The 26,247-nt window shown below is 43.5% G+C and overlaps 1 protein-coding gene across 7 annotated transcripts in view; it reads left to right on the forward strand.

The window, feature by feature from the left end:
- The first annotated feature begins 5,983 nt into the window (after positions 1-5,983).
- The window catches only part of UTRN (utrophin), a 478,862-nt gene continuing 458,598 nt past the window's right edge, over positions 5,984-26,247 (forward strand). For 3 of the 7 annotated variants that reach the window (XM_070506675.1, XM_014850669.3, XM_070506686.1), the window contains exons 1-2: positions 5,984-6,498; positions 12,743-12,913. In XM_070506675.1, the coding sequence (XP_070362776.1) occupies positions 12,835-12,913 (79 nt within the window). In that variant the 5' untranslated portion in view covers positions 5,984-6,498; positions 12,743-12,834. Of the gene's footprint in view, positions 6,499-6,953; positions 7,181-12,742; positions 12,914-17,203; positions 17,385-26,247 lie in introns of those variants that run through there. The other 4 variants (XM_070506678.1, XM_070506681.1, XM_070506695.1 and 1 more) reach the window with 2 other exon arrangements.

Below are 26,247 nucleotides of genomic sequence, written 5' to 3' on the forward strand. Positions count from 1 at the left end.
CTCTCCCTCCACGTCCCCGTCGCCGGAAACGCCCGAGAGCCACCAAGGAGGCACGAGCTGTGCATCTGCACCCCTGCTCGTTCTCCGGGGGAGGAAGTCCACCACCCCCCAGGCACATGTAGCACAGGATGGGGAAACTGGTGCGACAATGCATCTTTTAAAAGCAGGGTAAGAACACAGAAGAATTTGGCATCCACCGGAAGCTCTGAGAGAATCTTCTAGATGCAACAAATGGTTGATAAAGGAGGGCCAGGTGGTTAATAACATAACTTGGTCACACTCAGGCGTGAGTCACACTGGCCATCTCTCCACCATACAGAGAGGCAATGCCCAGAGGGGCAGTCTCAGAAAGCGGCCATGGAGACAGTCTGGGCCATCAAAAACGGGTCCCTTTTGAATGAGTGCACTGGGCAGTTAGGTGTTTGCCCTCCAGAGGGGCATCAGGAACACTGAGCTGACCTAACCCAGCCTTCCTCTCGGAGGAGTTGTACTGGAGCCGCACTGGAGGATAGTCCAGGCCGACTCTCACTAGAGGAGTGTGTCTCCCTGTATGTGGACCCGAGGGTGCCTCCAGGAACCTGCACGGTGGCCCCGGGCAAGGAAGCAGGCAGAGCTAGGCGGAAGGCTAGCTTGCCAAACAAGCTGTGACTTAGGATACGTTCCAGTTCCAGTATCCAACTGGAGTGTGGGGCGAGGGAACTAACGTACAACATAGTTGTGGGTTTCACAATGTGAAAATGTATGGACAGCCTGGAAATCTGGACGGTGACCCCACCCTTACCAGGCTGAGGCTGCGGGGGTATTTGGCTTAGCTTCTCAGCACTGTCCATAGGGAACTGGGGGCAACAAGCAGCATTTCACAAAAGAAAACGTTCCTCCTGCACCACGTGTACACAGCCTACGCTCTTTCTCACCCCGGAGCCTTCATTACGCCTCCTCTTTACCGGTTACTTTGATATTAGACTGGCCTCGTTCAGTTGCAAGCAAAAGAATTCCAACACAAGTAGACATTCAGAAGAAAGGGAGTTATAAAAAGGGCAGCATGGAAACCAGGGACTCTTGCATCCTCCAGTCTCTTTCTCCTTATTTTTTCGGCTCCATGTACGATGGTTTCATTTTCTCCTTCTGTGCATGGAGGCATTGTGGAAAAGTCTTGATTTTATGTTACTCCAGTTTACTAATTTCCAAGGGAAAAAAGAGAATTTTCCCTTCCAGGGTCACCATGAAAACTCCATGGGAAGGACGAGGATGGGCACAGCCTGGATCTTCCGTGTGCCTCGTGGATTAATCACTAGAAGTGGTGTTGGGGCCTATGATTGGCTGTTCCTGAGTCATAAGCCCACCCCTAGGCTGGGTGTGGAAGTGATTAACAGCCTCACAAACTGGTTGGAGCAAGAGAGGAGCAACTACTCAGAGGAAGGGCTAATGTTCCTTCCAAAAGAAGGGAAAAGATGCTGGGCAGAGCAAGACAACAGAGTCCCTTATGGTTCCTATTCATCCGTTAAGGCTCAACTCAGGTGTCACTTCTTGATACCCCCCCATCCCTGTCCTCCTCCTATTGGGTTGTGTGTCCTTCTGGCTCAGGTTACATCTTGGCGATACTAGGGTATCCATATTCATGTCTAATTGTCTGTTTCTGTGTTGGTCTCTCTCAATAGACAGTGAGCTTTTTGAAGACAGCCTCTGTGGCGCATTCTCATTTGCACACCCAGCCGCTCAGCAGATGATGGGAGGTCCAGGAATATTTTCAATAAAATAATCAATGAAGATGATCGCGAAATGGCAGCAAATCCTCCTGAGTTAAGAGAAAGGGGAAGTAACATAACAAAAGTAACAAAAAGTAAAAGTAACAAAGTACCAGACACTGTGATAAGTGCTTTAATATAAGCAACTCATTTGGTTCCCACAACAACACTTGAGGAGATATTCTTCCTATTTTACAGACAGGAAGCTAAAGGTTAATCTCCACAAGCTCGTATAGCGGATAACTGCCAATATGATCACCAGCAGTTAGGGGACTTCAGTCCACCCTTGTTGCCTTCAGCTACGCTATCTTCTGTCCTCCGCCTCCTCCAGGTTAGCAATGAACTTCTACAACACAGAGATGCTCTCTTTTCATTTCTTAGTAATGTGGACATTTTCCCCCAATAGATAGTTTTATTCCACCTAAATTCACTCCCTGGCCTGTGTTGCATCTTTCATTTGTTTCTTTATCCACAAAACTGGAGAGTTGAAGGAGAAACTCTGTAAAATCTCTTCCAGTACCAACATTACAAAAATATACAAAGTAAGTGAAACCAAGTGAAAGTAGCAAGTGTGACAACCCCAACACAGGGCATGGGTTTTATCAAGAAGCTTTTCTGGTTCTCCAAGGGCAGCACCTCCGCTCTCTCCTCGTCTCTTCCTTCTTTTCTGAAGTTTCCTTTATTTCCTCCTTTTGTTCCATCAGTTGCTCTTTTCTCCCGAACAGCTTAGTCCTTTTATTTTGTCCTGGGTTTCTCTCCACAAGCATTTCAGCCCTGTACCTTCAATAGTCCTCTCCTCCCTGCCCTCCTGCCTTCAGACTTTCCCTTCAGAGCATTTGGTCAGGACTGGCCAGGCCGGGCTGTGCGTCCCCAGTGCAGGCTGAATTGTGGGGAACGCTCCTGAGGTGTTAATGACCCTCGGCAACTCTAAGGATGATCTGAAACTGAATGAGACACTTGAATTCAAATCGTGCACATTTTGAAACTATGATCGATCCAGTATGGATTTTTTTTTTCCGTAAAAAGAGCAATTTCTAGACCTCTCTCCAATCATCCGAAGTGGCCTATTTGAGGCCAGCCCCCAGGGAAGTGGCTCAAAGTGCGACTCCCCAACCATTCTGATCTAACCGCATGGATTTCTTGTTAAAACTGCAGCTTCCTGGGCCCCACCAGTCCTAGTAAATCAGAATTTCTGGGAGCCAGCAGGCGATCTGATTTAAAATGTGCTCCCTGGTGATTCTTGAGCTCACTCAATTATGAGAAGCTCTGCCTTTGTGCTAATCATTCTCTAAACATTTCATGTATTATTATTGCTTCCCTAATTGTGTCACAAAGAGTTTTATTTATATCTATCTTCAACGTGCACAATAACTATTAGATGTTTGAGTGAACAATTCAGCAACATTATTCAGCAAATGTTCTAGTACATAGAAGCCACATCTATACTTTCTTGACCTGAAAAAGATAAGGAAAGGTAAATTCCCTAACCTTTGCCCCTCTCTTAAATGCTTCCATGTGAGGCTTTATTCACAGAAAACACCGAGGGTCAAACTGAAGGAGTGTCTTGCTTTTTACATGCTGCGTATTTCCCCATGTTTCCATTGTTTAAAGAGAAACTGCATCCATATACTCTTGCACAAAGGTTGATAGAGAAAGTTTTCTTTTTGGCTTTTATATTAGGATTCAGTTCCCTGTGAATGAACAGTATCTATGTAGAATCGTGTCTGTCTATATTATATGCACATACGTATGCATTTATCTTTATCTATGAACCTATATATACACTACTCAGATCATAATATTTTCTCCTGTGTGAAAGACTTCATTCCAGTAACAGCAGTTCGATTTTCTTAAATTTTCACTGTTCTGTAGTGACTGTTGGGCAATTCAAAGACTGGGTTAATGGAAGACCCAGGGCCACATTCCTCTCATTTTCTCTGAAGGCTCTACATCGATCTTTGGAGTGGCCAGATGAAAGCCCACCAAGCACTGTCCTTACAGGCCCACGGCCCTGCTGCGTGGACTGCAGGCGGACTGTTGGGGGCTAGTGTACTAACAGCTACACTTGTCTCCACTTTCCCCCCAGCTCAGTTCTCAGGCTGTGAAGGAAGATCATACTGTCTGCTCCATGGCAACGTAGCGGCCAGTGGTCAAAAATCTCCCACTAAATGTGGTTTCTCCTCTTACAAAGACAATGGGGAGCAGGACCAGCATGGAACTTCTTGATCCTCCCGTTAACAGAAAGCTCTTCGGCCTCTTTTGCACATGGCCTACAGAGAATCAGTCTCTGGGTGAGGGGAGAAGTACTAGAAACAGACAGGGCATAGGGCCCCGGGCAACACACCCTAAGCCACTTGAGCTGGGATGTGGGGTGGAGTCAGTCCCGCATGGATGGTGGCTATTGTCCCTTATGCCCCTTTCCTCACAGCCTTTGGGGAAGCTTAACTAAACGTACCCTCAGAGCTTAGAAACTCAGCAATTTTAGATCCCCAAACCTCTGTGTCTTTCAAAAATTTTGAGTTGTTAATATTTGTGTAGCACTTTGCAATTTACAAAGTGCTCATTTACATAACTTTAAACAAGGAAATCCTCAAACACTCCAATATGGTTTTATTTTAAAGGAGGAAATCTGAGTTTCCCTCAACTCAACCAGGATACAGTGCATGAAGAGTGGCTTTCAGAGTCTGTAGAATCATCAGTGAAAAGAAACCTCAGTCTCCCTGGATACAGCCAGACGCCAGCAACACTTGACCTGTCCTTGTCTCACGGTACTTACGGCCCAGGTCTTGCGTATTCTTGCTTGTTTACATGCCTTATCTCACTCACTAGATTTGAAGTTCTTTACGGCAAGATCTCTGTCGAATTTACCTTTATTACCATTATTCACAGTGCCAGGGGAACTGGCAGGCCCCAAAATGGCATTTGTTAAATGAAGCAACGAATAAAAGTGAATGAATAAATTATATCCATTTCGAGTTAATCCTCTGGATTTTCTTTGGGTTATATGAAGAAAATCCCTCCAAGGAAGGACGCGAAGCTAGCGACCACATCCAGAAGACTACCTTTCAGGACCTCTACCCACCCACAGCATTTAGGGACCGGCGCAGCTTTCACTTTATAACTGATAGAAGGCTAGTAAATTATTTCCGAAAAATTTGTTTAAGTCCCCCGGTGGCTTATCTTTACTAACTCGTAAATTGTTAACTTTCAAATATTAAACCTGCAATAAGCCAGAGCTCGCTTATCGGTCACCCTTTCTTCTCTGTTTATATGAACTAGGAACTCGGTGGCTGTTTTTTCTCGCTCCTCCCAAGTGTGATGGTCATGTAAAAAGCACAGGAACACATGGCGAATGAAACAGGTAGATAAGAAAAATACACACACAGCACAAATTCTTTTCTCCCCAGATATTTTTGACCAAACTTTCACCCTCGAGATAGGCCCTATAACAGATGGATGTGTGTGTGTGTATATCGGAAAAACAGGGGGAAAAAAGGTCAGCGTAAACACTATTTGTACGTATGAACGAATATAAAACGAAATGTCAAGTTTGTCTTACTATTATAAAGGACACAGAAAACTATATAAAATTAATATACCCCTGGAACTAGGACCAAAAAACCAGGAAACTGAGATGCACTGAGCGGAGGGCCAAATGGAGATTTCTCTCTGAAGGAGAAAAGATCACCCGACTCTCGGGTTTGCCCGGCGGGAGGGCGTGACTCCCGTTTTCGGATAATCTGAATAGAGGGGATTGCGTTTGCGCGCGGCGTGCGTTCCAGCTCCCGGCTCCCCGCGCGCACCGTGCGGTCCGGGCGCGCAGCCCCAGGCCAGCCCAGCGCCGGGCCCGCTGCTGCGGGCTGGGAGGGCGCGCAGGGCGGGCGCTGATTGACGGGGCGCGCGGTCAGGTGACTCGGGGCGCCACGTTCCCGGAGCCCAGCCCGCAGTGGCCGCCTGGGCCGGGCCGGGGCCGAACCGGGAGCCGAGAAAGGCTCATCTCCCGAAACAAAGTTGCTGGGCCGTCGGCCGCGGGGCGGGAGAGCCGCGGGGGACCCGGGGCGCTGGCGGCCGGACCCTGCTCGGCCGCCTCCTCCTCGGTAGCGGACCCCGGGGTGCCGGGACCCCCGTCGGTGCCAGCGGGGCGGCAGCGCGCGACCGAGCGGTCCTGCGCCCCACCCTCCCTGCTCAGCCTCCGGCGCCGCGCTCCAACAAAGGGGCAGGCCCGGGGCGGGAGGAGGAGGAGGAGGAGGAGCCGGAGGAGCGAGCCACTCGCACACAAAGTTGTGGAGTCGCCTTTCCTCGGAGGAGGGGAGCGGGCAGCCGCCGCCTGCCGCGGGCTTTCTCCCGCCGAGGGGCGAGGAGGAGCCTCCAGCGCCCGAAGCCGATTGGGGAATCACGGGGAGCGGCGCCCCCCTTCTTTTGGGTCACTTCTGCGGACGCGAAACTCAGTCGTGTTTGGCAAGCTTGGTGCCTACGCGCCGGTTCCAGGTTTGCGCTTGGACTGTTTTGTTTTTGGCGGAACTACTGGGCAGGAAGATTGCACAAGTCAGGGGCGTTTTCAATCGGTGTCAGAATTTTTTTTTTTTTTTTTTCCTTTTGGACCTTGTCTGGTTCTCCACATTTCATTTTTAAAAAACGTCGCATCACAGCACGCCCGCGCGCGCACACCCCCGGGATTACTAAGACCCGAAGTGAGCCAGGGGTGCCCCTGGGCTGCTCGGGCCGCGGCGGCGGCGGCCGGTCACCGGAGCAGGTAAGCCCATGCATTATTGAAGCCTCGGGCTGGGGACTGACCGCGGCCCCGAGGAAGTGGGGCGTGGGCTGCCGGGAGGCTGGACTTTTCTGCTGCTTCTGCGCCCAGGATCTGCGTGCCGAGCTCCTTCTCGCGGCGGAGGCTAAGATGTCACCAACTTTTGCGTGCACTTTCCTCGGAACCTCAGTTCAGCTCGCCCCGGCGGGAGAGAGAATGCTAGAAGCGTGGAGAGAGCTCGGGCGTGGAGGTCCTCGGAATCCATATAGTAGCAAAGGACCTAGACTCTTCCAGCTGGTTCTGTGCTGCCGCCTGGCTCCCCCTATCCTCCTCCCCTCCGGGGTGAGGGGGTCGCGCTTCCGTTCCTCGCGCGGTGAGGGGCGCTGGGCCAGTGATCTCCGAGAGAGGACGTGGCCTTCCAGGAGGGCCTGTCACACACACCCCAGCCCCAGGAAGGCGGGGCCTGGAGGTGTCCGCGAGGAGAGGGTGGCAGTGTGGGCGGCGGGCAGGGGAGCGGCTCCCAGCCGTCCGCCTGGCAGGAAATGTGCTTGACCTCCAGGCCGTTGCTGCTCCCGAGGGTGGGGCTCCGCAGAGGGGACCGGGGGCCCCCAGTCCGTGCGTCGTTTCGGGCAGTCGCCTCTTCTGGTTTTCCGGACTCTTGGCATCTCTTGCTGCCACTGATAAGGTAATTTACGCCCCTGTTCGGCTCCGCGTCCAAGGCTCTGGTTGCCCAAGGCCACCTAAAACACCAGCGAAGCACTAATTTTCGGCTGTGCAACTTTTCGAAAGCATGTGTTCAAAGAGATTTTTTTTCCCCCCATCCCCAGATTACGAAAGGGACTCGTCCCCGGCTTGTTCCAAGGGGAGGAGAAAACGTACCCGACGTCCAAGAGCTAGGGGGTCCGCTCTTAGTTTTACATTGAACTGAGAACCCCAGGTCTAACCTGGGTCTAACGGCCCTGCTCTCTGGGATGTCCTGGGAGAGTTTCCTCTTTCCTAGCCTCCAGGTCGCCTGGGTCACCAAGGTCTCCCGGGTCAGTTCCCCAAAGCGCGCATGGGAGGGGCAGTGCACCGGTTCCGTGGCCGCAGCGCACCGAGCTCGGGGGAGCCCCGATCCCCGGGTCGGGCCGGAGCTCCCGGCCTCTGGCACCGGCGGCAACGGCCGCATCCATTCCTTTGTAACTTGCACGGGCCCCAGGAAGTCGGGTCGGCCCCTCCCGGCTGGTGGCTCGTGGGCGCGGGGGACACAGCCTGCCCAGAGCGCTGCGGGTCTGGCGAGAGCTGGAGGAATGCGAAGCTCGTGGATGTCTCAGCTTCCAGAGTGCCAGGCGGCCAGGGCCAAGGTTTACGCGGTGTCATTCCCCGCCCCCTTTACCCGCGTTTATGGGACCGATGAGACAGCTCTTTAACTCTCCTTTGGGTGTTTACTTACAATTTATTGCCCCTGTAAACAGTATTAATCACTGTACCATTAACCTTTCCTTGGAGCGCTTCCTGGAGCGAATGGCAGTTCTTGGCGCTGGGCGGTTTCTTTTACTGTCTCAGGCAGAGCGGCAAACTCTTGCCGCCTTGGGCTTCTTTTCCACTATTTCTAGCATTCCGGGGTTTTGATTCCCTATGTAAATGCATGAATAGTTTTTGCCCGAGGACCAACACCGCATTTCCATCATAATTGCATATTACTGAGCATACTTGTATTCTTACATTGTGTAATTACCAAATGATTTTAAAATTAAAACGTTAGCTTTGCCTTTAAGGCCAACCTCCATCCTTTCACCCCAGGTTCATGGTTTTTGGTCCATAGGACAGTCAGAAATGTTCTGAAGGAGGAGTTGCTGGTACAGAGTTGAGTGTGTTGGTTTCAGGGAGAAAGAGCTGGCTACACTTTGCAGAACGTCATTACGATGGAGCAGAAACCTCGAGCCGCGGTAACGATAAATTCTGGTTGCATACGGCTTAAAGCTTGTAAAGCAATATCCCATTCATTTATCCTCAGTTTCTCCCCTAGCTTTGTGTGGAAGATGCCCTTCCCTCCGGTTCATAGATGTCAGAGTGGAGGGTCACACTTGGCACAGTGTTGGTGATGAAACTTTGATTCTGTTTCCTGACAACAAATTATAAATCGCTATAGCATTTAGGGATTTAGAAGGAGGTATCTTTTGCTGTAGGTTACTCAACCTGGAGTCCCCTGACCCATTTATGGCAACAAGTGACAGTCAACGGCTATCGCTGTTTAAAGGGTCTTCTGTGATTCTCTCTCCTTCCTATTCTTTCCTTGTCCTCTGACCCCCCTGCTGCTGTATCTTTGTAGGGTATAGGGGATTTTGATTATCAAGAAGAGAAAATTTGAGAAACTATCTTGAGAGCAGTAAATAATCTATTGTAAAGAAGAAATATTAACATACGAATAGAATAAAGTCCTGTGTAGACGGTTTACTTTCCTCTTTTATGGAGTGGGAAAGTCTTTGGGAAACATGGATGTGAAGACCCTTGGCTAAGATCAGTTATGAAGGAGAGCAAGAGAAACGTTTCTCAAAGGGCATTGTTAGTTGCTTTCCAGGAAAGAGAATTTTTATTGGGCAAACCTGATTTTCCATAATAAAATTTTACATGCATTCTTCCGAACAAAGTTTTCGGTTCTTGAATATAAAATAAATTAAGAATTCAGCAAATCTTTTGCAGGCATGTACCCCCCAAATGAACTTAATCACATAATAATCCATAAAGTATTAACAGTGGTAGACCAATGTAAAAAATGAAAAAAATTTTTTATACACCCATAAAATCTGTCGGACTGATGATCCAATTCGTTCCTAGTGGAGAGGAGATTGTCCTAAAGCTTTAGTAATCTATCTTAGTTTTCATCTGCCTCAAACTCTTTAACACTTAAAACTTTTTTCTAAGGTAATTTTGACCTCTTTATTAGTAGAACACGCTCTTTTCCTGAATAGTAAGGAAAATAAGTTATTATATATTGCCTATATTTATTTTATTGTAAATTGATATATGTTGTTTCCTTGAATGTTATATATCATAAAATAATATATAAAATACTAAATATTACATTTGTATGTAAAGTGAAATAGATTATAAAATAATAATACTATATGGTGTGTCCTTGAATTAAAGAGTCGAGTTGTTCAGTCCTAGCTGGCAATAAACTCTGGTTCTGATATCTTTTGTAATATTTGAATTAATGATCTTTATTTGTACATTAATACTTGGATGTGTTAGCTGTTATATTCCCAATTAAATGATTAATTTATTCAGTTGGCTTTTGGGGCACTTTTAAGGGGCCGTTAGGGTAGAGCCAAGTTGCCTAGCTGAAACTGGAATTCTGATTCCGTCTGGGCTGGTGAGGCAGAGTGTTTCAGGAAGCATTAGGCAGCAGTGCAGGACTCTCATTGTTGACATTCTTAAAGAAAAGGTAGTACTGTAAGGTAGAATCCTCAATTCTGTAAATCCTAAAGATGCTTCTCTGATTAATTGCTGAAGACTAAGATTATTTTGTTGGAGTGATATCTGTACTCAGCAGCATTTGTATGATGTACCTTCCAGAATAAAATCTGTATCAATGGATAGAACACATAACTATCCAGATTTATGCCTAACCCTAGGAACATTAGTTCCTGAGATGAGACCTCTTGTTATCTCTGGCTGTTTATCTCAGGCACCTAAAACTCAGCAAGTCAAAACCACATTCATTATTCATTCCTCCAACAACTTACCCTCCAGTGTTCCCCAGCTCCCCCTACTCAATTGTCCAAGCCAAAATTGAGCAGTCAGTTTACATAGCATCCTGAACCACTCATATCCACTCAGTTCCAAAGTCCTGTTGACCTTCTTTATTTAATGTCTAGATATCCTACATATCCACCCACTTCTTTCCATCTACCCTTGTTTAGGCCATAATCATTTCCTGCCTGTGATAGTATACTGGAAAGAACAGAACAGTAAATATGCTCCTTAACTAGATTCTCCAAATATTATTTTCCACTGCTTGCTTTCCCTCTCTCTCTCTGTTCTCTGTTTGGGTGTGTATATGTGTATAGACATATACATACACGCATACATAGATCCATATATGTTGTGCTGTTTGAACTTAAATTGAAGATATTATCACACCTCATTGCTAAATGTTTCATCATGTGTCTCCTACAAAGACATTCCTTGCATAATGATGAAACCATTTCCAATATCAGAGAACTTTAATATCAATACAATAATATTGTCTGACATACACCCCAAATTCAGATTTTTCAAAGTATCTCCAAGGTGTTTATTTTAAAAAATCCTTAATTCAGTCAAGGCTTACACTTGGTTGTCATGTCTATTTACTCTCCTTTAATCCACAAAGTTCCCCCTCTCTCAGGTGTTTTTGCTTTTTATGACATTGACAATTTTGAAGAGTCCAGGTAATTTATTTTGAAGACTATCTGGAGTCTATATTTGTCTGCTCATGATGAGCTTCACATTAAACATTTAGGCAAGGATACTATATGGATGATATAACAAAGAAGGGCACTACATAATGATAAAGGGATCAATCCAACAAGAGGATATAACGTTTGTAAATATCTATGCACCCAATATAGGAGCACCTAAGTATATAAAGCAATTATTAACAGACATAAAAGGAGAAATAGACAGTAGTCACAGAATAATAGTAGGGGACTTTAGCACTCTGCTTACACCAATGGGTAGATCATCCAAACAGAAGATCAATAAGGAAACATTGGCCTTAAATGACACATTAGACCAGATGTCTGTAGTGGACATACAGAACATTCCATCCCAAATCCACAGAATATACATTCTTTTCAAATGCACATGGAACATTCTCCAGGGTTGATCACATGTTAGGCCACAAAACAAGTCTCAATAAATTTAAGATTGAAATAATACCAAACATCTTTTCTGACTACAAGAGTATGAAACTAGAAATCAACTACAGGAAGAAAATCAGAAAAGCCACAAATATGTGGAGATTAAATAAAATGCTACTGAACAACTCAAAAGAGAAATCAAAAAATGCCTGGAGACAAATGAAAATGAAAATATAACCTGCCAAAATGTATGCGATACAGCAAAAGTGGTTCTCAGAGGGAAGTTTCTAGCACTACAGGCCTACAATATAGGCCTATACAATACAAGCCTCAACAAACAAGAAAAATCTCAAGTAAACAGTCTAACAGTGCACCTAAAGGAACTGGAAAAAGAACAAACAAAGCCCAAAATCAGCAGAAAGAAAGAAATAATAAAAATCAGAGCTGAAATAAATGAAATAGAGACTAAACAAACAAGAGAAAAACATCAATGAAACCAAGAGCTGGTTCTTGGATGATGTAGTGTGTTTTCCATTACATCACGTGACACCCCATTATTGGTCATGTGGTTTGATCACTTGGTTAAGCTTAGAAATTTTTCCCTGACATTTTATCATGAAAAATTTTCAAGCATACAGAGGAGTTGAAAGAAATTTTCATTCAACACCTATATCCCCATGGCCTAGGTTCTTCAGGGAACGTTTGTTAAATTCTGCCACAGTCTTCACGGCTCCCCGCACATCACTCTCGTCCACCCACAAGCCAGAATGATTTTTGAAGAAGGCAAATCTGATCCTGTTACTTCCTGGTTTAAAACCATCTCCTGGGTCCCCACTACTCTTCAGAGAAAGAGTGAAAGCCTTGACGTGGTCTCCAAGGCCCTGTCCCTGGTCCTGTCCACCTACCTCAGCTAGTTCAACAGATCTCTCTCCTTGGCTGTCTTCTCTCCAAAACACTGGCCTTTGCTCAGCTTCCTGAATGCTCCATGATCTTTCTGCCACTTCACATGGGACGCTCTTACCTTTTCTCTTCCTGCCTTTCTTTTTGGCTAATTAAATTCTTCTAGTCCCTGAAGGCTTGGCTCAAATGTCACTTCTCAAGAAAGCCTTCTCTGATTGCCCGGGATGGTCAGATTCCTCTGCTGTTTGACGACATTACTCTGTACTTCTCCTTTGTACGTTTGTCGAATATCTGCATTATCATGAAATAATTCATTATGAAATTAACTGCTTAGAGTCTATAAACTTCATAATGGCAGAGGCTGTGTCTCTTTTTGATAGTCATATCCCCATTGCCCAGATCAGTGCCTTACACACAGTAGGCATTGAATAAATATTTGCTGAACGAATGGTACTATATATAACTATCTATTAAATAATATATGTATTTTTTTAAGTCAGTACTTTCCCTCGTCTCTCTAGGTGTTGATGTCAAGCTGGACCATTGTAGAAAACTGCAAGTCTTAAAAAGAAGACTTGGTAAAGTCTTTGGATTATATTGAAACTCAGCAAAGATGGCCAAGTATGGAGAACAGGAGGCCAGGCCTGACGACGGGCAGAACGAGTTCAGTGACATCATTAAGTCCAGATCTGGTAGGTAATGGAAGCTTAAGAAAATGACAGATTTTTATGCATAAACTACTTAGAAGGACATCGGTTTTTTGGCTTGTTTTGCACTGCTCTTGTGAAACAAACTTCTTTTGAAAAACATAATTCTGATAAATGACTGTTATGTTGTAAAAGTAATATAATGTCTCTGAGTAGCCTATCTTAATTTCTCAACCCGATTGGGTCTCTTCGTTTGTTGACTGGCATTGCTTGGTGAAACTGCGACCTGTAGTTGAATGCTGTGCATTTTAAGACTGCACCTTTATAAACAAAAATACAGCTGAGCATTTTCTTCTTTTTGGCCTATTTTATGAAGTTGAAGGAATTAGATGCCTGAAGTAGGAAGTACCGTGGTTTCTGGCAGGTGGCTCTCCTTCAGTTTTGCTTGCATCACTGTATCTTCACCCTGTCCCTTTTGGTGGCCAGTGCTAGGCCGAAAAGTGTCCTGTCTTTGCTTCCCTTCTTGAAACTTCTTTTGCATCTTCTCAAGGTAGAGTTTTCACCTGGGGAATCTAATTAACTAGACCGAGACAGATGAATGGTTTTCATGTGACCATTTAAATTGGGGACCTAAGGATGCTTCTCCTGCCCCCAATCTTTTTATATAACTAAGTGCTTTTTGATTCTGGCTGCAGAAGTAAATCAACTGGGAAGTTTTTAAAAAATGCAGATGCACTGGCTCTCCTCCAGACCTATCGGCTAAAAATTTCTTTACTTTTGAAAAGCTTCAAATTCACTTCTGAGGCAGGCTCTAAGGGGAGATGCTTTCGAGAAAGCAGGGCCTTTCTGAGCTTTCAAAATTACACAGAACTCCACCCTGAGTGTGAACACTATACTTAAGTACCTTTGAGAGTTACTTTGAGGTATAAAATTACATCCAGTGTCCCTTTGAAAACAAAAAAGGAAACTAAAGGCTGTTTTTGCTGTGTGAACCATCTTTATGTTATGGTAGGAGTTGATTTCTTATTATTTGAGATTGCAAAAATATGCACTGAAAGTAAGCTCTAAATTGAGAGAGATATACATTTAATACACACATTTCCCGCTGTGATACTGATGTTGGTCGATTGGTAAAGATTTTAATTAATACAGTCTTGGCTCTAAATACGTAGCTACTCTGGTTGTCCCTCGGTCTCTGCGGGGGATTGTTTCCGGACCCCCACTGATACCAAAATCTACAGATGCTCAAGTCCCTTATATACAATGGTGCAGTATTTGCATATGACCTGTGAACACCCTCCCGTATACGTTAAATCATCTCTAGATTACTTATAGTACCTAATACAATGTAAATGATATGCAGATAGTTGTTACACGGTATTGTTTAGGGAATAATGACAAGAAAAATAAAAGTGCGTCCGTGTTCAGTGCAGACGAGCGTCGTAGACCTTTCCATGGGTGATTGGTTGAATCCGCGAATGCGGAGCCTGTGGATATGGAGGACCAACTCTATTGAGTAGCTTGAAGGCTGTTTTAGAGGTACAGCTTAATATCCTGTTTGAAAGTACCCTCTGAGGATGTTTTATTCCTCTAAAATTCTTTTTTCTTTAAATGTTTTAGTAGGATAAAGTACTATGTAGATATAAGGGATTATTAATATCTTCTTAAGAGTACAGAGTGTATATCCAGAAATATGTAAATGTAACAAAGCGGAAAATGAAAGTGAGAGACTTTAACGTAGCCATGGTTGTGTGCTACAAATTGTGAGGAGGTGTATCCTTTTTGTTTTGAGGAAGATTAGCCCTGAGCTAACTGCTGCCAATCCTCCTCTTTTTGCTGAGGAAGGCTGGCCCTGAGCTAACACCCGTGCCCATCTTCCTCTACTTTCTATGTGCGACGCCTGCCATAACCTGGCTTGTCAAGTGGTGCCATGTCCGTACCCGGGATCCAAACTGGTGAACCCCGGGCCGCTGATCTTAAGTCATGTTCTGCGTCAACCTCCCTTACAGTAAGACCTTTGATATTTATAACTATGTACTTTAGTCATGTCCATAACACAGTAATTATATGTTTAAAAATACTGGGTATATAGGATAAGGACTGATAACTTCCAAACTATTCTTTAAATTAAAAATTATCATTTAAAAACACTGACAATTCTCACACACTATTGAGGGACAGATGGGCAGAAATTATCATGTATTTATTTACGTATTTTTGTGTGTTTTTAACATGCGTGCCAGTTGGCCCAGAAACTCTATTTTTAAAGTTTTTTCCCCTAGGGTACACACAGAAATGTACAAGCAAGAAATTGATCAGAGCATTTTTCTAATAGAAATTGGAAACACCATAAAAATCCAGTATTGAGGATCGATTAAGTCATAATTTTCTGAAGTATTTGAAAGGAGCACAAGTTCTAATGTGTAATTCAAAAAAGGATGTCACGGGCAAATTATTTTCAGAAATAGTGGTTTAAACCTCCTCTGTTCTTTTACTGTAGGACATCTGAACAGATCATATAGCATCTCAGTGGAGTTCATTAAATTAGGGTATGTCCATAAAGTAGATTATGCATTTATAAAAACATTATGGATGTATATATGTTTGAGCATAGAAATACGTTCTGGTATATTGTTAGGTAAAAAAAGAGGTTCAATTTGAAGCCATTTACGTGAAAAATATTTTCTCAAAAGAATTTCGTAGGGTGACACTAAAATGTTAATAGTGGTCATCTTGCCATTTGGGGATTATTACTTTTCTCCTTTTACTTGCATCTATTTTCTAAAGTTCTTCCATGAGCCTGTATTTGTTCTCATATTTTTAAAGACTCTCCAGTTGCTTAGAGTGTTTTCATGCCAAGCCTATGATGATTACTTTTTTCTTTTTGGTGGCGCCTACTTCAAAACACATTGAAAAGTTAGCTGTTGCATAGCTGAGATATAAATCACATTCTTTTGACTGGATTATGTTGCAAAAGCCAGTAGATAAATTTGGATTTGAATGGGCCTCTTAGTCCCAGTCTTGCTTTCTGGAAGGCACACTTTGATTCTTTTAAGGTAGATATTAGTGTACAGTGGTAATGTCTCATCATGCACCAAAATTTATGTATTGAAATGGGATTTTTAGTTCAGATTAAGTCAAAGGAGTCACTTGCATATAATGCATATTTTTAAAGATCCTCCTTGCATGTGTTCTATGCTGAAGTTGTTACTTTCATTGATTTAAAGGAATGTTTTCCTGTGGGAGAATTTTGCTTCTAATCTGCTCCTCTGGGTTCCTTCCTTTTTGGGATTGGGTACAGGGGAGGGGGCAGAGATTGAGGTGGGAAAGAACTAATGTTGGGAGTGTATTGCTAAATTTAATCTCTTGGTTTATGAAGATTCTTCTCTTCTTCTTCTCCAAATCCTTGAGTTTGGGCCATCTAAAAGTGTGGCGTAATAAAAATACTTGTGCATTTTACATTAAGTTATTGGGATTGTTTACATTACCCTCATTCATTCTGAGTTTGCTTTTTGCTGTGTGTGAGGTTTAAAAAAAATTTTAAAGTCATTTCCATGGTTTCAACAGATTTATGACATTATCAGGGTAGACAATGAAATAGTTTCATAATTATAAAAGCCAAGCATTTTTTTATGGTTGTAGTACATTTGCCTTGGATTTGAATGAATTTTAGAAAAGAACTTGAAAGAACATGACCTTTAATGATTAAGGGCCTGGGGTTGGGTACAAGCAGACCTTTCCTTCCCTAACTCACAGACACACAAGTCAAGTTCGTCAATGAGTGACTGCGTCTTTGACAGCCTGAATTAGTGGGCTTCAGAAAGCTTAACAAGTTAGTAAATATTTTGAGAGAGTAGGCCAAGAATAAGAGTTTTTTAAAAACATGAATATCTTGCCAGTGGAGTCTGTGATGCAGAAACTTCTGCTTGGAACATTTGAAACACGACATCATAAAATGGTTCGAGATGCATATAAAATCGAAGAACAGCCTCTCTGCTATCTCATGCTGTCAACAGCTGACACACTTTAAAGCTAGTAACGCAGAACAGGTCGTCCTTTTCTGTTTTTCTCAGCGCTGTTGCGCTAAGTGTTAGCCCAGAGCCTCCTAAAGAGGGTAGACCTCAGGGCTAAAGGCAGTGTGTTAGCTAGCTACAGGAGGGGACAGTTGGGAGATTCGAATCATAGACGCTCGGATGGAAAGGGCCATTTGCTGAATGAATTGCATAAGCTCCACATTGTTGTCTGATTCAGTGCGTTCTTTAGAAGACCTTGGGCAGGAAGCCTGAGTGTAACAACTTTATCATTTCTTTCTTCACGTTTTCTCTTCTTGTCTAGTCCTAGGATCGATTGTTGAAGGAACCTTACAGGCCGTATAACCCGGCTGTGCCTGTGAGGGGGTTCCCCAGCGTCTGCTTGCATACCTCAGTGGATGGGATCTCGCTGGTGATGATGATGATGAGAATTCTAGCAATTTACATTTATTGAACACAGACTGTGTGCAGATACAGAGTAAGAGGTTAGTCCTCACCACTGTTTTACAGATGACAAACGTGAGCCACACAGAAGTAATTTCCCACACTGGCCTTCCCTCTAGTTCCCCAAAGGCCCAGTTGTGCCTACCTCAGGGCCTTTGCATGTCCGTCTTCCCTCTGACTTTGCCTGACAGGCTCCTTGTCATTTAGATCTAGGCTTAAATGTCATCTCTGAGAGGTCTTCCCTGCTGACTTCAGTCACTCTTGCCTGCATCACTGTACAGCCATATGTTGCTTAACGGGGATACAGTGTGTGTCAGGCAATTTCGTTGTTGTGTGAACATCACAGAATCCACTTAAACAAACCCAGATGGGATAGCCTACTACACACCTGGGCTATATAGTCCTAACCTTATGGGACCACCGTCCTATATGCAGTCTGGCTTAGACTGAATCGTCGTTATGGGTTGCGTGACTGTACCTAAGTTGCCCACATGTTCTTACCACCATCTGGCATTTTTCTTGTGTTGTGTGTTTGCTAATGTCCTTCCCACTAGGATTCAATTCCACAGGAGCAGGGACCAGCACATCTCTGGCAGCAAGCCCTCATAGTACTTACCTCCTAGTAGGTGAGCGATGAATGTTTATTCAATGAAAAGCGCTACAAGAGCCGGAAAGTGCAGGAGCTGGGATGAGAACTCAGGTGATCTGACTCTGGAAACCCTGTGTTTGACCCCTACATGGCGTAAATCTTCTAATTCATGTAGTAGTTTGTTCTGTTGCTGCTGGAGGAGTTTTCTTCATTTTGCACCTAAATCTACTGCTCATAAATTTTGTGTAGTATCAATTGGATTTGTACATCCTCCTGCCTCTTCCTTTACGGTTACTGGGGTTGGGCCCCTGGGCTGTGAGGTAGAGCTTCTCTGAGGCCCCCGTTCGCATCATAGTCCTGCCGAGGGGGCGCTGATTGTAGGAGACACAACGTGCTGCTCCCAGACCCGTGCTGGCCCTCCCTGGCTCTCTGTGTGCTTCTCTCTTAAGAGTTAGCAAAGAGGAAAATACCAGAGGACAGGTACCTCTGGGTGGAGGGTACAGAAACTGATAATCTGCTTCTGACGTGAATTCCCTTTTCTCTTTTCCTCCGACTGCTGCTCAAGGCTTTTCACTGGCTGGTGACAAAAGGTAGTGGATTTCAGATGCCCTGCGATTTGGCACAGGTGGAACCCTGGTCTGATGCCCAGATGGGTATCTGTGGGGTTGAAAGACTTGGTCGAGGTGGAGGGAGGGAGAGGGAAGAAGAGAGGGGCCAGTAAAATACAAATGAAATGAATTATTTAGTATGGAATATTATACCTGGTTACATTTATAGCAAAGCCTCCTGAAAAGATGCTATGTTTGCTGTAAAGTAAACTTGCTTAACCAGATTTGGTTTTATGGAAATGATGAGGAAAGCTACCTGATTTGTATCTTTCAGAGGCCTTTCTTTAGGAGGGACAGTAGTTAAGTTGTATTTAGAGAGTCATTGTACTTCTTTCTCCTTCATTTAAAGACACATCTGTGTGGGGGTTTTTCTAAAGAGATTGAGGGACTGAAAAATAGTTCTTTTTTTTCCTCTTCCCCTGAAACTTTAAGTGGCTGGAATACCCGTGCTTTGAAGGGAGGTCTTTGAGCAGGTTTGGTTTTTTCCACGAGCCCTGGGGATTTGTGGTGAGGGACAGTAACCCTGATGGAAATTCAGCTCTGACGGGGCAGAGCAGCTATTCGTAATGCGCGTAGAAATATTCTCCGTGTTATACCTCATTAGGCTGAAGTACTGTGGTCATAGGAAAGTTTTCTGTCTTAATGGGATTCTCATGAGCTGTTCCTGTGCTTGTGAAAGCTCTGTAGGTGGTCCATTCACTGTCGGACCATGTGAATTGCTGAGAACATTCTAAGCAATGGAAGTACATTAATTATATAGATAGAATGGAAAACTCAATTTTATTGAACCCTATTTGAGCCCAGAAGTTTGAACTAGATGCTGATATGATGATTTTCTGGGAATGAGCGAACATGCAAGATCATTGAAACAGTTGTGAATATTAGTTAAAGTTTAATTGTGAAAGGATACTCCGGTGGTTTCGTATATATGGGCTAGATTTTTGTTTTCTCCGTAAGCTGCGTGTGGAGGGAGAGGTATTTAGTATATTATCATTTTTATTTTTTTGTATGCCTTAACTGCTTAAAAGTAAATACACTCCCTTCAGTATTTGAAATGTGAGTCAGTGTGAGTTTTTTAATGCTTTTTTTTTTTTTTAAAGATTTTATTTTTTTCCTTTGTCTCCCCAAAGCCCCCCGGTACATAGTTATATATTCGTACATAGTTATATATTCTTCGTTGTGGGTCCTTCTAGTTGTGGCATGTGGGACGCTGCCTCAGCGTGGTTTGATGAGCAGTGCCGTGTCCGCGCCCAGGATTCGAACCAGCGAAACACTGGGCCGCCTGCAGCGGAGCGCGCGAACTTAACCACTCGGCCACAGGGCAAAGCCCCTCAGTGTGAGTTTTTAATATCTCTTGACTCTCGCAGTGATGGCTTGTGGACTGACAATCTAAGCCAGACCCAGCTCTGTCTCTTTCGCTTCCTCTGTCCCTGGATTTACATGTCAGTTGCAGGAGGCAGGTCATTTCCACCCTCCATGTAACCATAACCGTTATACGGTTGCCTTTGAACAACCAAGTACCTGAGGCTCCTTTCTATCCTGTGGGGCTTCTCCATCAGCGGCTTGTACTGCCGGCCTTGTTAAGAAGGGGAATAGTTGGTATGTGCTCATTTGGCAGCTAAGATTAAGGTTTGAAGTGGTACAACCTCACATTGGTTTTGAGAACTCAGTTTCTTTTTTTTTTTGAGGACGATTAGCCCTGAGCTAACTACTGCCAATCCTCCTCTTTTTGCTGAGGAAGACTGGCCCTGAGCTAACATCCATGCCCACCTTCCTCCACTTTGTATGTGGGACGCCTACCACAGTATGGCTTTTGCCAAGTGGTGCCATGTCCGCACCGGGGATCCGAACTGTCGAACCCCAGCTGTTGAGAAGCGGAAAGTGTGAACTTAACCGCTGTGACACTGGGCCGGCCCGAGAGCTCAGTTTCTTGAAAAAAAAAAAAAAACAGTTCTGTCTATCACAGCCGTTGAGCTCCAAGTGTAAAGCACGAGAATATCATTTCATAGGTGAATATTTTCAAATGAACTTTTTTTGGGTGGGTGGGTGGCCAGCTAGTTATGATTTCTGTCCAGTTCAATAGTTTTAGCACTTAATTATGTACCAAACTTTTTTTCCAGGAAGCAGAAAAAGCACATAATGACATTTCTGATGTAGCAGAGAAACCCAATAAGAAAATATGATTTTATGTCTCTAAGTGGTACCACTTTAAAAGAAATACATGTGCTGTAGCTGAGAAAGTATTATCTGTTTGGATCTTCATTTCTAATTCCATAGTTTTAATATTTGCACATTTCTTCTGTTCCATTTTCTAATTAAGATTTTGGTCTATGATATTTATATGAAGACTATGAAGCATTTTGAGGTTGATACAAATTGACTGGCTCTCTTGCTCCTAACAGGCCAGGTGTAAATCATGTTACTTCGCATTAATTCAGTAATTATGTAGATGTTTACACATACTTTTATTTTGAAAATCGGATTCTGGGCTCGTCCCGGATGGAGTTCCTAACTCAGGCTGCGTGTCAGAACGACCCTTTGGGATTCCCGTTCAGTCCCGTGGGGCCAGTCCCGGAATCTGGAGTTTTTGCAAGCTCCGCGGGTTATTCTGTTTAGTGCCATTGATTTATGGACAAAGGAGGTGGGTTTAAGACTCCGGGAACTAAAGCAAAAGTCATCTGTGCTTTCAGAGGAGCAAGGAAAGCTGTAGTCAAATGTGGAAGATTACTTCTACTTACAAACGCTTCCCTTTAAACAATTTTAAAAAGTAATGAATTTCTTGGTATTGGGCATTTTTTCTTTTGCTTTATACTTTGAAGGGTTTGGGTTGTGCTAAGCAGAGGTACACTGTGGAAAGTGGGTCAAGAGACTGAGGAAACTTGTAGGTGTGTTTCTCGTTGTGACCCGTTAAACCAGAAGATCATATCAGAATATTCAGCACCGAAATATTTCTTCATTGAGCGCCTTCGTCTTCTCCTCTGTGTATTTAACCTTTTCCTGCAATGAGCCTGAAGTCAAATCCTAAATTCCTTCAGGGAGCCCTCTGATTAATTCATCATAAAAGATTACTGTGGGGGCTGGCCCCATGGCATAGTGGTTAGGCTGGGTGCAGTCCGTTTTGGCGGCTTGGGTTTGTGGTTTGGATCCCAGGCACGGACTTACACCACTCGTCAGCCATGCTGAGATGGTGACCCACATACAAAATAGAGGAAGATTGGCAACAGATGTTAGCTCAGGGCGAATGTTCCTCACACACACACACACACACACACACACACACAAAATAAATAAATAAATAAATAAAAATTACCGTGTATATTTTCTAAGAAATTATTTCCAAGACAGATTTGTTTTTGACTCATGGTGGGGAAAAAAACTCTTATAGCCATCCTCTATGCTAGTTTTCATTTTTTTTCTTTTTAGTTGTTGCAGTTTATTCATATGATGGAATAATTTGCAATTAAAAACCACTAATTCTTTCTGTATTTTTACAGGAAAATTTCCCTTTTTTTAAAAAAAGATTTTATTTTTTCTTCTTCTACCCAAAGCCCCCCAGTACATAGTTGTCTATCTTTTAGTTGTGGGTCCTTCTAGTTGTGGTACGCTGGATACCGCCTCAGCATGGCCTGATGAGCAGTGCTAGGTCCGCGCCCAGGATTTGAACTGGTGAAACCCTGGGCTGCCAAAGCGGAGTGTGCAAACTTAACCATTTGGTCACAGGGCCAGCCCCTTTGGGATTATTTCTAAGATATGATATAAAGCATAAAACATAAACAAAAACATTATGTTAGTTCCCTTATCTTCTTTAAGGTTAGAGAAAATTGTTATATATGTATTTGTCTCCCTGTTTTTGTAATTTTAGTTAGGTGGCATCTAGTACTTATATTTAATGTAACTACATTTTCTTTTGATATAAAATAATTTGCCTACCATTCTTTGAAAATGGGTGAATTTTAAAAGATAAATAATGATTTTTATGTTGAAGATGAATTAGGATTTAAGTGACTTATGGACCACCATAGCAAGTTCTGAAAGGATCTATAAATACACCCAGAGATCCTGGGATGTCCTTATATTCATTTGACCAAACCAAACCAAACTCTAGAAAAGATTTCTTATAGTCCTTGACTTATTTGCAGTAGTGTCTTTGAGCCCGAATGTTTCACCTCTTTGAGGGTGCACGAAGGGATCTTTGTTTCTTCATTGATTAGATAACCTTCAGTGTGGGTTGAGATGCGTAATCACTTTTTATATGTCATTGTGTGGAATTTGAGATCGTGTCTCAGAATTTAATGGGACCTGCTCCTGAGGCAGTTTTAAGATGGAGGCTTTAAAAGGGAGTGCGCCTGGTCAGGCCTGAGTGGGATAATTTCTATTTGAACAGAGACTTTTGTGCAGGAGTTGGCCATGTGGAAGTATGAGTCAGTTTTAATGAACTACTTAGGAGGGAGCCTTTTTCAGATTTGTTTGAAACAAACAGACCACAAAATAAGACCAGTAAAATTTACCCCAAAAGAAATAGACTTAAAAACAAAATTTGGTTCTAAGTTGTAGGCGATGTGTTCTTCAAAGTGAATTGTTATATAGCCAGTTTTAAAATCATATTGTCTTTTTAAAATTGAGATATAATCAACATATAACATTGTATTAGTTTCAGATGTGCAACATAGCGATTCGATAGTTGTGTATATTGCACAGTAGGTCTAGCTAACATCTGTCACCATAATTAAAAATGTTTTTATTCGCGTGATGAGAACTTTTAAGATCTACCCTCTTGGCAACTTTCAAATATGCAATACAGTGTTATTAGCTATAGTCATCCTGCTGTGCATTACAGCCCCATGACTTACTTCCTTTATAACGGGAAGTTTGTACCTTTTGACCACCTTCACCCATTTTTCTCCACCACCCCACCCCTCAGCTGGCCTCTGGTAACCACCAATCTGTTCTCTCTATCTGTGAGTTCAGTTTTTTTAGATTCCACGTATAAGTGAATCATATGATATTTGTCTTCCTTTGTCTGACTTAGTTTATTTAGGATACTGCCCTCAAGGTCCATCCACATTGTCACAAATGGCAAGATTTCCTTCTTTTTTTGTGGCTGAATAATATCCCATTGTGTATATCTACCACATCTTCTTTTTCCATTCATCCATTGATGGACACTTGGGTTGCTTCCATGTCTTGCCTATTGTAAATAAGGCCGCAGTGAACATGGACGTGCATATATCTTTTTGAGTTAGTGTTTCATTTTCTTCAGATGAATATCCAGAAATGGAATCATGTGGGAATTCTATTTTTGATTTTTTGAAGAACCTCCATACTGTTTTTCATAGTAGTTGCACCAATTTACCTCCCCATCAACAGTGCACAGGGGTTCCCTTTTCTCCACATCCTCACCAACACTTGTTCTTGACTTTTTGATAACAGCCATTCTGACAGGCGTGAGTTGATGTCTCATTGTGGTTTTGACTTGCATTTCTCCAGTGATTAGTGATGTTGAGCAGCTTTTCATGTACCTGTTGGCCATCTGTATGTCTTTCTTACTGAACCAGGTTGGTTTGGCCCCCGCACAGTATGTCAATCACTGGAACGATGAGTTTTGCAGCAGAGAAAGGGTTTATTCACAAGGCAGCCAAGAAAGAGATCAGAGAACAAGTCTTAAACTCACCTCTCCAAAAATGGGGGTTAATTATATTTATAGGATAAAGGGTCTGAAGTGTAGGGATGGATGATTGGAGGTAAGGAGAAGTGAGGTAATTGATGACCTGCACAAGTGTAGTCAAGCTTCATGGCTCTTCCTAGGATGCGTGTTCATAAAAGGGTGGCGTTAGCCTCATCTGAGGGTGGAGTTTTCAGCCCCCCTGATGTCAAAGGTCACTTATTGGACATTCGCACAGGCCCAGTTGATGGGTCGATGGTCTCAACCAGCCTGAACTGAGCTAAGAGTTGACTCTCAGTTCCTGAAAAACAACTTAAGCATCCATTACCGTGGTGACCCAAGCATCAGAGATGTTATCTATAAGGAACCTAGTGGGAGTCTTATAATAGTCTACTTATCTACATGACTATTAAGAATCATCATTAATGGCAATCTGGCCACAATTTTCATCTCCTTTGGAAAAAAGTCTATTCAAATCCTTTGCCCATTTTTAAATCAGATGTTTGTTTTATTTGCTATTGAGTTGTATTAGTTCTTTTTCTATTCTGGATATTATCCTGTTGGAGGAGGTCATTGAGAGGACATGACCACAGGTTGACCCAAGAACTGGACACAGATAATCAGAGGCTCCTCATCCCTCCCCTGGCCTTGGAATGTACATTCCGCCCACTGTTCCCACACTAGAAGCCACTTCAAGGATGCAGCCTGGAGAGAGTAATGTGTGGTTGAGACCATATGGACTGTCTGTGTGACTCAACCCCATTAAGGCCTCTGTATGGAATCTTAAGATTCTGGCCGCTGAGTGAGATCTACTTGTCTTGTGGCTGCCCAAGACCAGCCTCCTGGGTGAGTTCCCTTGCTTATTAAACCTGCCACCTCCCAATCTGGGGTGGTCCACTTCTTTCTTCAGGCTCTCCTTCCCCTCCGTGTATGGGGGCCGGTTTAGAATTTCATCCGGGGAACTCCCAAGGTTGGGAACCTTATCAGATTTCTACCTTATCAGATATATAATTTGCAGTTTATTATCTTTTAGAATTTAAAATGCAAGTATCACTTGGAGCTGGGAGAACGAATCCGAGTCTTATTTGGTGTTGAAGGCCCCTAGCCTTATCCAAACACCACCTTCTGGGGGGCTCTTAAATAAAACTCCATGTGTGCTCTAGTTTACTGTTACCCTACGCAGTTCCTTCATAGGTGTTTAGAAAAAGGCATACTGCAGAATGCAAAGATATTTATGTTTGTGTTTTTATATTGGGTATCAGTGGCCAGTTCTATAACACATATCAGACCCTTAATCATATATTAAATTCCATTTTAATACTGTGTGTATAGAAAAAAATCAGAGCAACTTAACTTATTTTAACTGACGTTCTTTTTCAAGAGCTGTAACCTATTAGTTAAAAGAGTGTCAGTATTTGGTGAAGGAACACGTGTGCTTGCTCTCTGTCTCAGGCTGGCCTTATGGAGCATTTAGTGTTGGACAGGTCTTATTCTGGGGACCCAGCGTCCAGGCAGATTGCGTAGAGAGGGGAACCCATTTGCAAGTATGTCTGAGAGAAACATTTAGGGAAATCTGAGGCCATCTTATCTTTTCTAGCAGTGCTGTCCTCCCCCACCCCCACCCTATACCCTGTGAAGGAGGCAAATGGCGCCATGTGAGGACTGCCCGTGGTCCTCTTCTTGCCTTTGTGACATGGCTTGCTTTGTTGTCTGTGCTTGGCTGTTCTCCCCCACCCCTTCCAGGTTTGAAACCTCCATCCTTCAAAGATCAGCATTAATGCCACAAAGCATTCTCCTCTGATCACCGAGCCAGAATCAGTCTCTCCCTCTTGTTCACTGTTCATTTCTGTTTTTGGCTCTTCTTGCTTGTGTACAGAGACATGTTTTCCTAATTTGACTTTCTGATGCCAGCCTGTAGCCTAGTCACACAGTAAGTACTCAATAAAAGCTTACCATGCACTTTCATGGTTTAAAAAATCAGACTCGCTTAGATACATACCTTATTCACTCAGCAAGTGGTTGTCCTTCAGTCACTGTTGCTAGAT

Source organism: Equus asinus, chromosome 1 (assembly GCF_041296235.1).
Source record: "Equus asinus isolate D_3611 breed Donkey chromosome 1, EquAss-T2T_v2, whole genome shotgun sequence".
Taxonomy (NCBI): domain Eukaryota; kingdom Metazoa; phylum Chordata; class Mammalia; order Perissodactyla; family Equidae; genus Equus; species Equus asinus.